We start from the raw sequence: 16,322 nt of genomic DNA on the forward strand, positions 1-16,322 counted from the left end.
CTACACATCTAGGCTATATGGTATAGCCCATAGCCCTTAGGCTACAAACCTGTACAGTATGTTACTGTACTGTGTATTGTGGGCAGTTATAACACAGTGGTAAGTTTTTGTGTATCTAAACATAGAAAAGGTACAGTAAAAATACAGTATTAAAATCTTGTGGGACCACCTTCTAGTATGTCCTGACTGAAACATTGTTATATGGCACATAACTGTATGTATTTAAGGTTTGTTTTGTTTTTTAAGATAAGATATAAGGAGGTATCCTGATAGCTGCAGATCAACAGATTGAGAGTTTCAGAGGAGAATGTTGAAGGAGTTTGGAATGGAAAAGGTCTATCAGGAAAGATAAACTTGAAAACAGGATAACAGATTGGAATGGTTTGCACTGAGTTATGACTATAGACTGGAGGAATGTAGAGATAGTGAAATGGATGTATGTGGAATATGAGTAAAACAAGCCTGTTTCAAGATTCCATTTAGATTTAGGTGTAAAGTTGGAGTCCCCCCTTCAAAACTTTACAGTGTATTACATGAACTTTCAAAATTATCTAAAATTATATAAAAGTAAAAGTGGTCTCGTGTGTGATTTCTTAAGGAAACAAAGGAAGCTGTAAAAGCCATGAAAGCCTGTACTGAAGTGTTGCATGGAATGTACTCAGTAGTTGTGATTTGAATGGATTCTCTGTTCTCCAAGTACTGGTAGACTTGTAATAGATAAAAGCAAAATAGGTTGTTTTTATTATGTCTTTTATCTTCTTGTTATATTTACCATTCTTTGAAAATAGTTTAAATCTTTTATCAGTTCTAAAGCCATGGAATATTTTAACCATGATTCAAGAAAAGGTCTTTTAGGTAATAGGAATAGATCTAGGTATAGTACACGTCTACATTTTCTTTCATACCATCTAATGCACTGACAAATAGGTGTTGAACCTAAGACAGTTCTTGGTAGCACTTTGTCCATTCCTACTTTTTAATTTTTTCTCTCCCTTTTTCCTTATTCTTCCCCTCCTCACTGTTTTTCCTGCATTTTTCCTTCTCCTCATCTTATTGCTTGTGTAGGACACCTGCTAAAATTCACAGCTATTGTTTGTTTCCACCAATAACGTTAAAAGCTGGAAAAAATTGCTATCCCACCCATTAAAATAATATGCTTTGTAGTTACTTTTTAAGATATAAAGTTGGTAGCTCAAATTAAATGAACCATTTATATTTTTGTTTACATACTGCTAGTTAATTAACGTTCAGCCCCTTATCATTATGCAAAAGTTTCCATTTAACTGCTAAAATAATTGCTTGTTACATTTCATAAATTGCTTGTTACAGTTATTTTATCTCAAACTTCCATTTTATGTCTCAAACTTCCTCCATATGTGAAAATTCTTTCTATTGACTTGACCTTTAAATTAAATGGTCTACATGTTTGACAACAATAACATGTAATAACATATTCTTCTTATTTTTTTAAATAGATTTGGACTGAGCAACAAATTTGAATCAGAATTCCCTTCTTCATTGACTGGAAAAGTGAGTGGCTCATTTATGTACTACTTGTATGCCTCAAAATGAAAGTTTTTTTCGGAGAAAATTAGAAAAAAGTATGCTCATGAGTCATGTTTTTTGACATTAATATTGTATTGTTATTATTTCTTAAAATTTTTCTTTAGGTAGCTCCTGAAGAATTTAAAGCCAGCATCAACAGAGTTAACAGTTGTCTTAAGAAGAACCTTCCTGTTAATGTACGTTGGCTACTTTGTGGCTGCCTTTGTTGCTGCTGCACATTAGGTTGCAGTATGTGGCCAGTTATTTGCCTCAGTAAAAGAGTAAGTTGAATTATATTTTTTAATTTAAATTTAGAAGTGGACAAGCAAGTCTTGCATTTATCTAGTTTTTATTTTTTGTATTGAATGAATCACACTATCCTGAATACAATATGAAAATAATCTGATCCAGGAGAGGAGTGAGTCAGTAAAGTTACTATGTATCCAAGTGCTGTTATTAAATAGCCATCTAAAAATTATATTTATAATTTTAGGAGCAAGGAGTAGTGTATGGCATTGTCTCTATCTGTACATTGATGGTGGTGTGGTATAGTGATCAAGGATGCTGGCTTCAGCTCTACCACTTTTCTCTGTGACCTTAGGCACATTTCCTAACCTCTTTAAACCCTACTTGACACAACTGTATAATGTTCACGTACTACTTGAATAGGATTATTGTAAAGGTAAAATGAAAATGTTTGGAAAACTTGAATAGCTCAAAGGAAGTGGTTAATAAGTATTAATTAATAGTATTCTTACTAACTCTAAGATAGTACCCATACAAGAAATAAAATGGTTACAATGGTTGTTTCTAATTGGTAAGATTATGGGACATTCTTTTCTTCTTTTTATATTTTACAAGTTTCCTGTAGTGAGCACAAAGTGATTCTGTAATCAGAAAAAATAATTTTAAAGACTCATTATTTTGACTGCTTATAATAAAAAATTCTGGCCAGGCACAATGGCTCATGCCTGCAATTTTAACACTTTGGGAGGCCAAGGCGGGCGGATCACTTGAGGTCAGAAGTTCAAGACCAGTCTGGCGAACATGGTAAAACCCTGTCTCTACTAAAAATACAAAATATTAGCCAGGCGTGGTGGCGAGCGCCTGTAATCCCAGTTAGTCAGGAGGCTGAGGCAGGAGAATTGCTTGAACCTGGGAGGCGAAGGTTGCAGTGAGCTGAGATCGCGCCATTGCACTCCAGCCTGGGCAACAATAGTGAAACTCTGTCTCAACAAACAAATAAAATTTTAAGATGTTAGTAGAGATATGACAAATTATTATAGATTGAATGTATTATATTTTTGTTAAAATTTTTAAAAATTGTATTTATATGTATAAAAATGATACTTTAAAAAAATTTTTTTTAATAAATTTTTTTATTTTTTAAAAAACATTTAAAAAAATAGAGACAGGGTTTCTTTTTATTATTATTATTATTATACTTTAAGTTTTAGGGTACATGTGCACAACGTGCAGGTTTGTTACATATGTATACATGTGCCATGTTGGTGTGCTGCACCCATTAACTCGTCATTTAGCATTAGGTATATCTCCTAATGCTATCCCTCCCCCCTCCCCCCACCCCACAACAGGCCCCGGTGTGTGATGTTCCCCTTCCTGTGTCCATGTGTTCTCATTGTTGAATTCCCACCTATGAGTGAGAACATGCGGTGTTTGGTTTTTTGTCCTTGCGATAGTTTGCTGAGAATGATGGTTTCCAGCTTCAACCATGTCCCTACAAAGGACATGAACTCATCCTTTTTTATAGCTGCATAGTATTCCATGGTGTATATGTGCCACATTTTCTTAATCCAGTCTACCATTGTTGGACATTTGGGTTGGTTCCAAGTCTTTGCTATTGTGAATAGTGCCACGATAAACATACGTGGGCATGTGTCTTTATAGTAGCATGATTTCTAATCCTTTGGGTATATACCCAGTAATGGGATGGCTGGGTCAAATGGTATATCTAGTTCTAGATCCCTGAGGAATCGCCACACTGTCTTCCACAATGGTTGAACTGGTTTACAGTCCCACCAACAGTGTAAAAGTGTTCCTATTTCTCCACATCCTCTCCAGCACCTGTTGTTTCCTGACTTTTTAATGATCGCCATTCTAACTGCTGTGAGATGGTATCTCATTGTGGTTTTGATTTGCATTTCTCTGATGGCCAGTGATGATGAGCATTTTTTCATGTGTTTTTTGGCTGCATAAATGTCTTCTTTTGAGAAGTGTCTGTTCATATCCTTTGCCCACTTTTTGATGGGGTTGTTTGTTCTTGTAAATTTGTTGAAGTTCATTGTAGATTCTGTATATTAGCCCTTTGTCAGATGAGTAGGTTGCGAAAATTTTCTCCCATTCTGTAGGTTGCCTGTTCACTCTGATGGTGGTTTCTTTTGCTGTGCAGAAGCTCTTTAGTTTAATTAGATCCCGTTTGTCAATTTTGGCTTTTGTTGCCATTGCTTTTGGTGTTTTAGACGTGAAATCCTTGCCCCTGCCTATGTCCTGAATGGTATTGCCTAGGTTTTGTTCTAGGATTTTTATGGTTTTAGGTTTAACATAAGTCGCTAATCCATCTTGAATTAATTTTTGTATAAGGTGTAAGGAAGGGATCCAGTTTCAGCTTTCTACATATGGCTAGCCAGTTTTCCTAGTACCATTTATTAAATAGGGAATCCTTTCCCCATTTCTTGTTTTTGTCAGGTTTGTCAAAGATCAGATAGTTGTAGATATGTGGCATTATTTCTGAGGGCTCTGTTCTGTTCCATTGGTCTATATCTCTGTTTTGGTACCAGTACCATGCTGTTTTGGTTACTGTAGCCTTGTAGTATAGTTTGAAGTCAGGTAGCATGATGCCTCCAGCTTTGTTCTTTTGGCTTAGGATTGCTTGGCGATGCGGGCTCTTTTTTTGGTTCCATATGAACTTTAAAGTAGTTTTTTCCATTCTGTGAAGAAAGTCATTGGTAGCTTGATGGGGATGGCATTGAATCTATAAATTACCTTGGGCAGTATGGCCATTTTCACGATTATTGATTCTTGCTATCCATGAGCATGGAATGTTCTTCCATTTGTTTGTATCCTCTTTTATTTCATTGAGCAGTGGTTTGTAGTTCTCCTTGAAGAGGTCCTTCACATCCCTTGTAAGTTGGATTCCTAGTTATTTTATTCTCTTTGAAGCAATTGTGAATGGGAGTTCACTCATGATTTGGCTCTCTGTTTGTCTGTTATTGGTGTATAAGAATGCTTGTGATTTTTGCACCTTGATTTTGTATCCTGAGACTTTGCTGAAGTTGCTTATCAGCTGAAGGAGATTTTGGGCTGAGACAATGGGGTTTTCTAGATATACAATCATGTCATCTGCAAACAGGGACAATTTGACTTCCTCTTTTCCTAATTGAATGCCCTTTATTTCCTTCTCCTGCCTGATTGCCCTGGCCAGAACTTCCAACACTGTGGAATAGGAGTGGTGAGAGAGGGCATCCCTGTCTTGTGCCAGTTTTCAAAGGGAATGCTTCCAGTTTTTGTCCATTCAGTATGATATTGGCTGCGGGTTTGTCATAGATAGCTCTTATTATTTTGAGATACGTCCCATCAATACCTAATTTATTGAGAGTTTTTAGCATGAAGGGTTGTTGAATTTTGTCAAAGGCCTTTTCTGCATCTATTGAGATAATCATGTGGTTTTTGTCTTTGGTTCTGTTTATGTGCTGGATTATGTTTATTGATTTTTGTATGTTGAACCAGCCTTGCATCCCAGGGATGAAGCCCACTTGATCATGGTGGATAAGCTTTTTGATGTGTTGCTGGATTCGGTTTGCCAGTATTTTATTGAGGATTTTTGCATCAATGTTCATCAAGGATATTGGTCTAAAATTCTCTTTTTTTGTTGTGTCTCTGCCATGCTTTGGTATCAGGATGATGCTGGCCTTATAAAATGAGTTAGGGAGGATTCCTTCTTTTTCTTTTGATTGGAATGGTTTCAGAAGGAATGGTACCAGCTCCTCCTTGTACCTCTGGTAGAATTCAGCTGTGAATCCATCTGGTCCTGGCCTTTTTTTGGTTGGTAAGCTATTAATTATTGCCTCAATTTCAGATCCTGTTATTGGTCTATTCAGAGATTCAACTTCTTCCTGGTTTAGTCTTGGGAGAGTGTATGTGTCGAGGAATTTATCCATTTCTTCTAGATTTTGTAGTTTGTTTTCATAGAGGTGTTTATAGCATTCTCTGATGGTAGTTTGTATTTCCATGGGATCAGTGGTGATATCCCCTTTATCATTGTTTATTGCATCTATTTGATTCTTCTCTCTTTTCTTCTTTATTAGTCTTGCTAGCGGTCTATCAATTTTGTTGATCTTTTCAAAAAACCAGCTCCTGGATTCATTGATTTTTTTGAAGGGTTTTTTGTGTCTCTGTTTCCTTCAGTTCTGCTCTGATCTTAGTTATTTCTTGCCTTCTGCTAGCTTTTGAATGTGTTTGCTCTTGCTTCTGTAGTTCTTTTAATTGTGATGTTAGGTTGTCAATTTTAGATCTTTCCTGCTTTCTCTTGTGGGTATTTAGTGCTATAAATTTCCCTCTACACACTGCTTTGAATGTGTCCCAGAGATTCTGGTATGTTGTGTCTTTGTTCTCGTTGGTTTCAAAGAACATCTTTATTTCTGCCTTCATTTCGTTATGTACCCAGTAGTCATTCAGGAGCAGGTTGTTCAGTTTCCATGTAGTTGAGCAGTTTTGAGTGAGTTTCTTAATCCTGAGTTCTAGTTTGATTGCACTGTGGTCTGAGAGACAGTTTGTTATCATTTCTGTTCTTTTACATTTGCTGAGGAGTGCTTTACTTCCTACTATGTGGTCAGTTTTGGAATAGGTGTGGTGTGGTGCTGAAAAGAATGTATATTCTGTTGATTTGGGGTGGAGAGTTCTGTAGATGTCTATTAGGTCCACTTGGTGCACAGCTGAGTTCAATTCCTGGATATCGTTGTTAACTTTCTGTCTTGTTGATCTGTCTAATGTTGACAGTGGAGTGTTAAAGTCTCCCATTATTGTGTGGGAGTCTAAATCTCTTTGTAGGTCACTCAGGACTTGCTTTATGAGTCTGGGTGCTCCTGTATTGGGTGCATATATATTTAGGATAGTTCTTGTTGAATTGATCCCTTTACCATTATGTAATGGCCTTCTTTGTCTCTTTTGATCTTTATTGCTTTAAAGCCTGTTTTATCCGAGGCTAGTATTGCAACCCCTGACTTTTCTTTGTTTTCCATTTGCTTGGTAGATCTTCCTCCATCCCTTTATTTTGAGCCTATGTGTGTCTGCACGTGAGATGGGTTTCCTGAATACAGCACACTGATGGGTCTTGACTCTTCATCTAATTTGCCAGTCTGTGCCTTTTAATTGGAGCATTTAGCCCATTTGCATTTAAGGTTAGTATTGTTATGTGTGAATTTGATCCTGTCATTATGATGTTAGCTGGTTATTTTGCTCATTAGTTGATGCAGTTTCTTCCTAGCTTTGATGGTTTTTACAATTTGGCATTTTTTTGCAGTGGCTGGTACCAGTTGTTCCTTTCCATGTTTAGTGCTTCCTTCAGGAGCTCTTTTAGGGCAGGCCTGGTGGTGACAAAATCTCTCAGCATTTGCTTGTCTGTAAAGTATTTTATTTCTCCTTCACTTATGAAACTTAGTTTGGCTGGATATGAAATTCTGGGTTGAAAATTCTTTTCTTTAAGAATGTTGAATACTGGCTCCCACTCTCTTCTGGCTTGTAGAGTTTCTGCCGAGTGATCAACTGTTTCTTTTTTTTTTTGAGATGGAGTCTCACTCTGTTGCCCAGGCTGGAGTGTAGTGGCATGATCTCTGCTCACTGTAAGCTCCATCTCCCGGGTTCACGCCATTCTCCTGTCTCAGCCTCCCGAGTAGCTGGGACTACAGGCGCCCACCACCACGCCTGGCTAAGTTTTTGTATTTTTAGTAGAGACAGGGTTTCACTGTGTTAGCCAGGATGGTCTCAATCTCCTGACCTCGTGATGCACCCGCCTCGGCCTCCCAAAGTGCTGGAATTACAGGTGTGAGCCACCGCGCCCGGCCGAGACAGGGTTTCTATGCCCAGGGTGGTTTCAAACTTCTGGGCTCGAGCAGTCTGCCCTCCTTGGCCTCTCTAAGTGCTGGGATTACAGGCGTGAGCCACTGCACCCAGCCAGAAATGATATTTTGTTAAGTTGAAAATGAATGAACAGTTTTATGTGGCTACATTTTGACAACCAATAAGAGTAGGAAGTATGGATGATCAAATTCTCTTTGTCCCTTGATTTCTGTTATAAAATAGAAGACATATTCCTACCAAAAATTTTTAAACTGGTACATTCTATTGATAGGAAGGAGTTAATGCTTTTGTAATAGAATGACTTGTGATATTTACTTCAATATTTCTAATATTCCTTTTTTCTAAAAATGGTTCTTTTTTTTTCATCATTCTCACCAGATTACCTTTGCACTACAGAACATTTTTTCGTCTCTGGATCCACAGTTGATTTTGTGGCTCTTGTAGTTTGGATCCCCTCACTCCCTTCTGCTATGTGGGCATTTCCATTGTTTCAATGCCTGCTATGTCTCACTTGGTTGGTAATTGCCATCATGTAACCCAAAAAATCCTAAGAGTTTTAATACTGTAGATATCTTTGAGATCTGGCTTGTTTGTGTTGGTTTTGTTTTGATACCCTTTTTTTAAACCTTTAAATGAGTAACAAGATGTTGCAGTGTGTACGGTGTATTTAGAAAACAAAGGTAAATGAGTTAAACTTTGCATTCTTATCAACTTGAGATCCTTTTTGAAATGCCTTCATTAAATTCCTTCTTATGTGAGATATAAGATTGACTTTTTAAGCTAGTTTAATCTGTAGTTTCTGAAAGTACATTTCATTTAGCATTGTAGTGTTGAGTCTTAAGTTCTCTCTTTGTATTTTATATGACTAGATGGAATATTTATTTGATGCATTTAATTTTATATGGACTACTATCCAGGGAGCATAAACAAACATGACTTGCTTTTTAAAAAAGCCATACATATCTGTCCTTGGGTGTAAACTGTTACATAACCATGGTAAGAGTGACACTTCATGCATGTGTGAAGGATATTACAGGCCCTGGAGAAAGAGGTGCTTTGTAAGATGGGGGCAAAATAATTTGGATTTTTTTTCCTTTTTTTTTTTTTTAATTATACTTTAAGTTCTGGGGTACACGTGCAGAATGTGCAGGTTTGTTACATAGGTATACACGTGCCATGGTGGTTTGCTGCACGCATCAGCCCGTCATCTACGTTAGGCATTTCTCCTAATACTATCCCTCCCCTAGCCTCCAACCCCCGACAGGCCCCAGTGTGTGATGTTCCCCTCTAGAGCAGGGATTTTTAACGTTTTATTTGCCATAAATCCTTTTGATGGTTTAGGGAAGCCTATGAATGCTTTCTTAGATGCTTTATATATATTTAAAAATATTTAATGTATTCTAAATGTATAAGGTAAAATACATGGATTACAAAGGAAACCAATTATATAAAATACAGTTATCAAAATACTAGAAAACTTCAATGTGATTTATAAATATGTTTATTAATGCATACAAAATAAGATAGCAACAAATCCGTGATAATAATGATATGATAGGAAGAATCTGTGATTTCTTTAAGTGATGAAGGTGCAGGTCCTGTTTAGTCTATTGCAGTTAGTTGCATACATTCACAACCTAAGGAAATGTAATACATTTCAGTTAGTGGTTAAAAAGATATTTTTTCATTTCACTTACTTTCACAGATTCCCAGAATTCTAAGTACTGTATGTTAAGAACCCTCGATCGAGAGGCATGAGTATAAAAAATTGCCAGCCTGTGAACTTCTGTTTTCTTTCTTGTGATGTGAAATCCTCTTATATGGTTAGAATGGTCTCAGACTCTAAGACAAATCAGGACCAAAGGCATACTTGATATGTAGCTCAGTGTTTTTACTTTCTTCACATTATTCACTGATTTGGAAAACTGCAGTTCTGTCTTGCCTTTAAAATCCATCCCCTCAGGAGGTCAGGAGATCGAGACCATCCTGGCCAACATGGTGAAACCCCATCTCTACTAAAAATATAAAAATTAGCTGGGCATGGTGGCACGTGCCTGTAATCCCAGCTACTCGGGAGGCTGAGGCAGAAGAATCGCTTGAACCAGGGAGCTGGAGGTTCCGTCTCAAAAAAAAAAAAAAAAATCTATCCCCAACTTAGCCCTCTTTTTATAACCTGATATTATTCCCAAGACCTTGTTTTTATTCTGTTCTATTATTATTATTATTATTATTATTATTATTATTATTATTATTATTATTGAGACGGAGTTTTACTCTTGTCATCCAGGCTGGAGTGCAATGGCACGATCTCTACTCACAGCAACCTCCTCCTCCCAGGTTCAAGCAATTCTCCTGCCTCAGCCTCCTGAGTAGCTGGGATTACAGGTGCCTGCAGCCACACCCAGCTAATTTTTTTTTTTTTTTTTTTTTTTTTTGAGACAGAGTTTCACTTTTATTACCCAGGTTGGAGTGCAATGGTGTGGTCTCAGCTCATCACAACCTACGCCTCCCCGGTTCAAGTGATTCTCCTGCCTCAGCCTCCGGAGTAGCTGGAATTACAGGCTCCTGACCCCATGCCTAGCTAATTTTTGTATTTTCAGTAGAGACGGGGTTTCACCATGTTTGCCAGGCTGGTCTTGAACTCCTGACCTCAAGTGATCTGCCCGCTTCGGCCTCCCAAAGTGCTGAGATTCAGGCATGAGCCACCGTGCCCGGCTAATTTTTATATTTTTAGTAGAGACGGGGTTTCACCATTTTGGCCAGGCTGATCTCGAGCTCCTGACCTCTGGTGATCTGCCTGCCTCGGCCTCCCAAAGTGCTGAGATTACAGGCGTGAGCCACTGCGCCCAGCATGTTCTGTTATTTTGATTATTTTTTAGACCTTCCAAATTGCCTTTTTTCTTAACTACCTTTGCCTATTTTTGAAAATTGTTTTTTAATATACAGTAAAATTTTTGTATACAGTTCTGTGATTTTTGATAAATGCATAGAGTTTTGTAACCACCACCAGAATCAAGATACATAACAGTTTTCCATAAAAACTTACTTGTGCTGTCCCTCTGCAGTTGAACCCTCGTCAGCTCTTAAACCCTGGCAACCAGTGATCTGTTGTCTATCCCTACAATATTGTTTTTTCTAGAATGTTATATAAATGGAATAAAATAGTGTATATAACTTTTTGAGTCTGGCTTCTTTCATGTAGCTTAGTGCATTTGAGATTCATCTATTTTCTTTTATGTATTAGTAGTTTATTCTTTTTTATTGAGTAGTATTCCATTGTTTGGATGTATCACAGTGTATCCATTTATCAGTTGAAGACACTGAGTTGTTTCCAGTTTTTGAATAAAGCTTGCCATAGACATTCACATGCATGTTTTTGTGTGAACACAAGTTTTCATTTTTAGGAAGGGGATTGCCGGGTTATATGGTAAGTGAATGTTTAATTTTATAAAAAATCTCCAAACTGTTTTCCAAAGTGGGTGAACCATTTTGCATTCTAGCCAGCAATGCATGAGAGATCCAATTGCTTAGCATCCTTGCAGGACTTGATATGGTTAGTTATAGAAATTATAGTCATTCTAAGAGATATATAGTAGCATCTCATTGTGGTTTTAATTTGCATTACCCTCATGAGTAATGATATTGAGCACCTTTTCATGTGCTTATTTGCCATTTGTACCTCTTTGTTAAAGTGCTCATTGAAATATTTTGCCTATTTAAAAATTGTTATTTCTTGTTGAGTTTTGAGAGTTCTTCATGTAATTCTGAAAATAAGTCCCCTGGCAGATATGTGCTAATATATATTTGCAGTCTGTAGCTGTCTTTTCATTCTCCAACAATGTCTTTGGCAGAACAAAAGTTTTTGCTTTTGATGAATTCATTACTTTAAAATAAAATAGATTGTACTTTTGTGCTGTATCTAAGAATTTGCCTAAACCAAGGTCATGAAAATTTTCTCCTGTGATCTCTTTACTTTTAGGTGTGTGACCCATTTTGACTCAGGTTTTTATATGAGTGTGAGGTATGGGTCAAATTTTTTTTTTTTTTTTGCATATCACTTTCTAGGTTTTCCAGTACCATTTGTTGAAAAGACTGTCCTTTTTCCCTTGAGTTGCCATTGTACATTGTCAAAAATCAGTCAACAATACCTGTGTAGGTCTCTTTCCATACTCTATTCTGTTCTGTTGATCTATATGTCTATCTTGATTAAATATCACAATGTCTAGTTTACTGTAGCTTTTTTTTCTTTTTTAATTAAAAAGGAGACAGGGTCTTGCTGTGTTGCCCAGGTTGGTCTCGAACTCCTGGGCTCAAGCGATTCTCTCATCTCGGCCTCCCAAAGTGCTGGAATTACAGATGTGAGCCACTGCGCCCAGCCTACTGTAGCTTTATAGTAAGTCTTGAAATCAGGTAGATGAGCCTTTACATTTTTTTCTTATTTTTCAAGATTGTTTTGGCTGTTCTAATTTTTTTACCTTTCTTTATAAATTTTAGAATTAGCTTGTCAAATATGTATAAGAAACGCTGGTATTTGATTGGAATTACATTCAATTTACAGATGAATTGGAGAGAATTGACATCTTAACAATATTAAGTCCTCTAAACCAAGAACATGACATAGTCTCCATGTATTTAGGTCTTTGACTTTTTTTTGTTAGAGCTTTGTAGTTTTTTGCGTAGCATATAGATTATGCTCATGTTTTATTAGCTTTATACGTAAGTATTTCTTTGGGTTTGGTGCTATTGTAAATGGTGTTGTTTTTTAAATTTTGATTTTCAATTGTTCACTGCTAGTACATAAAATACAGTTGATTTTTGCATATTAACATCATGTCCTTCAACCTTGCCAAATTCACTTATTAAATTCCAGGAACTTTTTTGTAGATTCCTTGGGATTTTCTACAGAGATAACTATGTTGTCAGAAAATAATGACAGTTTTATTCCCAATCTGTGTACTTTTTCTTTTCCTTCTCTTTTTCACAGTGTAGGAGTCCTAATAAAATGCTGAGTAGGAGTGATGAGAGCAAACTCCTTGCTTTATTCTTGATTTTCTGTGTTGTTTTTCTGTTTTCACTTCCATTGATTTTTTGTTTTTATTATTTCTTCTTGCTTTGGATATAATTTACTTTTGTTTTTTAGTTTCTTAAGGTAGAAGTCATTGATTTGTCTTTTCTTTTTTTCTTATATAAGCATTTAATGCTCTTTCCCTCTAAAGCACTGTTTTGACTATATCCTACACATTTTTATATAGTATTTTTGTTTTCTTTTGGTTCAAAGTATTTGTGATTTTCTGTCTGAGTCATGGATTATCAAGAAGTTTGTTTAACCTCCAAGTATTTGGAGATTTACCGGAAACTTTTCTGTTACTGATTTCTAGTTTAATTTTATTACTGTCAAAGCATATACTTGGTGTGATTTCAGTTCTTTTAAATATGTTTTATTTCACAGCCTTAAATACAGTGTATTTTGGTAATGGCATGTTCAAAACTTTTATTTATATTTTACTAGCTTTATTGAAGTATAAGTGCCATGCAATAAACTACACATATTTAAAGTATATTATTTGATGAGTTTTGATACACTTATGTGCATCAAGATAGTGAACATATTCATCATTTCCAGAAACTTCCCTGTGCAAGTGCTGATCTGCTTTCTGGCACTATAGATTAGTTTGCATTTTCTAGAGTTTTATCTAAATGAAATCATACAATATGCATTCTTTTTTGTCTTGTTTTATTTTCTATTTATTTATTTTTGAGATAGGGTCTCATTCTGTCACTGTGGCTGGAGTTCAGTGGCATGATCATGGCTCACTACAGCCTTCCTAGACTTCCCAGGCTCCACTCATCCTCCCACCTCGGCCTCCCAAGTAGCTTGGGCCACAGGTGCGCATCACCATGCCTGGCTAATTTTTGTATTTTTGGTAGAGACAGGGTTTCATCTCTCAAACTCCTGAGCTCAAGCAGTCCACCCACCTCAGCCTCCCAAAGTGCTGGGATTACAGGTGTGAGCCTCCATGCTTGGCCGGCCCCTTTTTGTCTTCTACTTACTATGATTTTGAGATTCAACAGTGTTGTTGCATCGGTAGTTCATTCCCTTTTATTGCTGAATAATGTTTATTATATGGATATGCCACATTGGTTTATCTATTTACCTGTTGATGGACATTTTAGTCAGTATAAATAAAGCTTGCTGTGAATATTCTTGTTCAGGTCTTTTTGGGGACATACACTTTTTTTTTTGACTTGAGTAAAAATTCCTGAGTGGAATGCCTTGGTCGTATGTCATGTGTATGTTTAGCTTCCTTTCCTTTCTTTTTTTTTTTGTGGTTGTGAGACAATCCATGGAAATGCATTTAAGGAACTGAGAAACTGCCAAAAGTGGAGGTACTATTATTTTATGATCTCACGGTACTGTAGGATAGATTCAGTTCTGCTACATCCTTGTCAACATTTAGTATAGTCTTTTAAAGAGTTTGGGTATGTGTCCCCTCTAAATCTCATGTTGAAATGTAATCCCCAGTGTTGGAGGTGGGGCCTGGTGGAAGGTGATTGGATCATGGGGGCAGATAACTTCACAGGTTGGTGCTGAGTTCTCCCAAGATCTGGTTTTTTAAAAGTGTGTGGCACCTCCCCCAACCCCCTTGCTCCTGCCCTGCCATATGAGATGCCTGCTGCCTTTCATCTTCCACCATTATTATAAGCTCCCTGAGTACTCCCCAGAAGCTGAACAGATGCCAGTGCCATGCTTCTTGTACAGCCTGTCCAATTAAACCTCTTCATTGTAAATTACCTAGTCTCAGGTATTTCTTTATAGCAATGCAAGAACAGCTTAACGAGATTTTAGTACCACTGTCTTGATAACTGATAGAACTAGTAGACAGAAAATCCCTACAGATATCAGCCAACTTAACCTAATTGACATTTATAAAACACTCTAACCAACAATAGGCAAATACACATTCATTTCAAGTACATACAGATCACTGAGATAGTTCTTATTCAAAGTAATTAAACAAGTCTTAATAAATTTAAAGGGATTCAAAACATACAAAGTAGGTTATCTGACCACAATAAAATTAAATTAAAAATCAGTAAATGAAAAATCACTAGAAAATCCCCAAATATTTGAAAGCTAAATAAAGTGCTTCTAAATAACTCATTGGTCAAAGAAATCAAAAGGGAAATTTAAAAGCAGAATGAATTAAATGAAGATTAAAACACAAAATATCAAAATTTGTGTCATACTACTAAAGCAGTGTTCAAGGAAGGAAATTTATACCATTGAAAGTCTACACTAGAAAGCCTCAAATCCATGACCTCCGTTTTCACCTTAAGAAATTAGAAAAACAAGAGCAAATTAAATCCAAAGTAAGGAGGGGGAAAAAAAAATAATGGTCAGACTGAAACCTATGAAATATAAAGCATAAAATCAATAGAAATAATCAAACCTTTGAGAAGATTAATAAAATTAATAAATCTCTAGCCAGAGTGGGGAAAAGAGAAAGAAGAGATAAATTAAGTTTCAGGAATGAAACAGGTGATGAGACTAAGAGGTTTTAAAGATAGTGGAAGAATGATTAATGAATACTATAAACCGTATGCCTGTAATTCAACACCTTAAAGTGGACAAATTCCTTGCAAACAAAAACTATAAAGCTTAACCAAGATAAAATAGATGACTTGAAAAGTCTCATATCAATTAAGTAAATTGAATTTGTAATTTAAAAACTTCCAACAAAGAGAATTCCAGTCCCAGATGCCTTTACTGGTGTATTCTTACAAAATTTAAGGAAGAAATAATGCCTATTCTACACAAACTCTTCTAGAAAATCAGGAGAAAAGAACCCTTCCCAGCTCACTTTATGAGGCCATCATTACCCTGAGGCCAAAACCAGACAGATATTATAAAAGAAAAGTCTACAGAAAAATGTTCCTCATGAACATAGATATAAAACTTCTAAACAGACGTTTAGCCTATCAAATCCAACAAAAACATGAAAAGAAAAAACACACATGGCCAAGTACATTGTCCTTCCCAGGAAGGTAAGTAAGGTTGGTTTAACATCCAAAAATGCAATGAATGTAACTCAACATATTTCTAAACTAAAAAGAAAAACCACACAACAATCTCTAAAGTGGCAGAAAAAGCATTTGACAAAATCCAGCATCTATACTTGATTAACACTCTCACAGCCTAATAGAATAAAACTTCCTCAAGCTGATAAAGGACATCTACAAAAACCCTACAATTAACATGACACTTAATAATGAAGGTCTGAATGCATTTCTTCTAAGATCAAGAACAAGCCAAGAGTATGTTCTCACTACTACTAATCAATGTTATTCTGGAGATTCTAGCCAGGGCAGTAAGGCAAGAAAAAGCAACAAGTATAGTAATAATACTGTCTTGATGGGCAGATGACATGTTTGTCTATGAAGAAAATTCGATAAAATCTTTAAAGAAACTCCTGAAACTAACAGGTGAGTTTAGCAAAGCTATACCCTATCAACAAAAAATAAAAAATTAAAATGAAAAAATACAATTTTTAAATAGCATAAAAATGCTAAGTACTTACAGAGAAAGATGAAAAAAACATGTATAAGACACATACACTAACATCTACAAAATACCACTCAGAAAAAAACTTAAAAGACTTAAGTAAGTGGGGGAAAATATT

At 36.1% G+C, this 16,322-nt stretch overlaps 1 protein-coding gene across 1 annotated transcript in view; it reads left to right on the forward strand.

Moving 5' to 3' along the window:
• Positions 1 to 16,322, forward strand: part of CHIC2 (cysteine rich hydrophobic domain 2) — a 52,765-nt gene that overhangs the window by 14,021 nt on the left and 22,422 nt on the right. The window contains exons 2-3 of the mRNA XM_054486219.2: positions 1,476 to 1,530; positions 1,671 to 1,826. Of these exons, the coding sequence (XP_054342194.1) occupies positions 1,476 to 1,530; positions 1,671 to 1,826 (211 nt within the window). The remainder of the gene's footprint in view (positions 1 to 1,475; positions 1,531 to 1,670; positions 1,827 to 16,322) is intronic.

This window comes from Pongo pygmaeus, chromosome 3, assembly GCF_028885625.2.
Source record: "Pongo pygmaeus isolate AG05252 chromosome 3, NHGRI_mPonPyg2-v2.0_pri, whole genome shotgun sequence".
NCBI classification, from domain to species: Eukaryota; Metazoa; Chordata; class Mammalia; order Primates; family Hominidae; genus Pongo; species Pongo pygmaeus.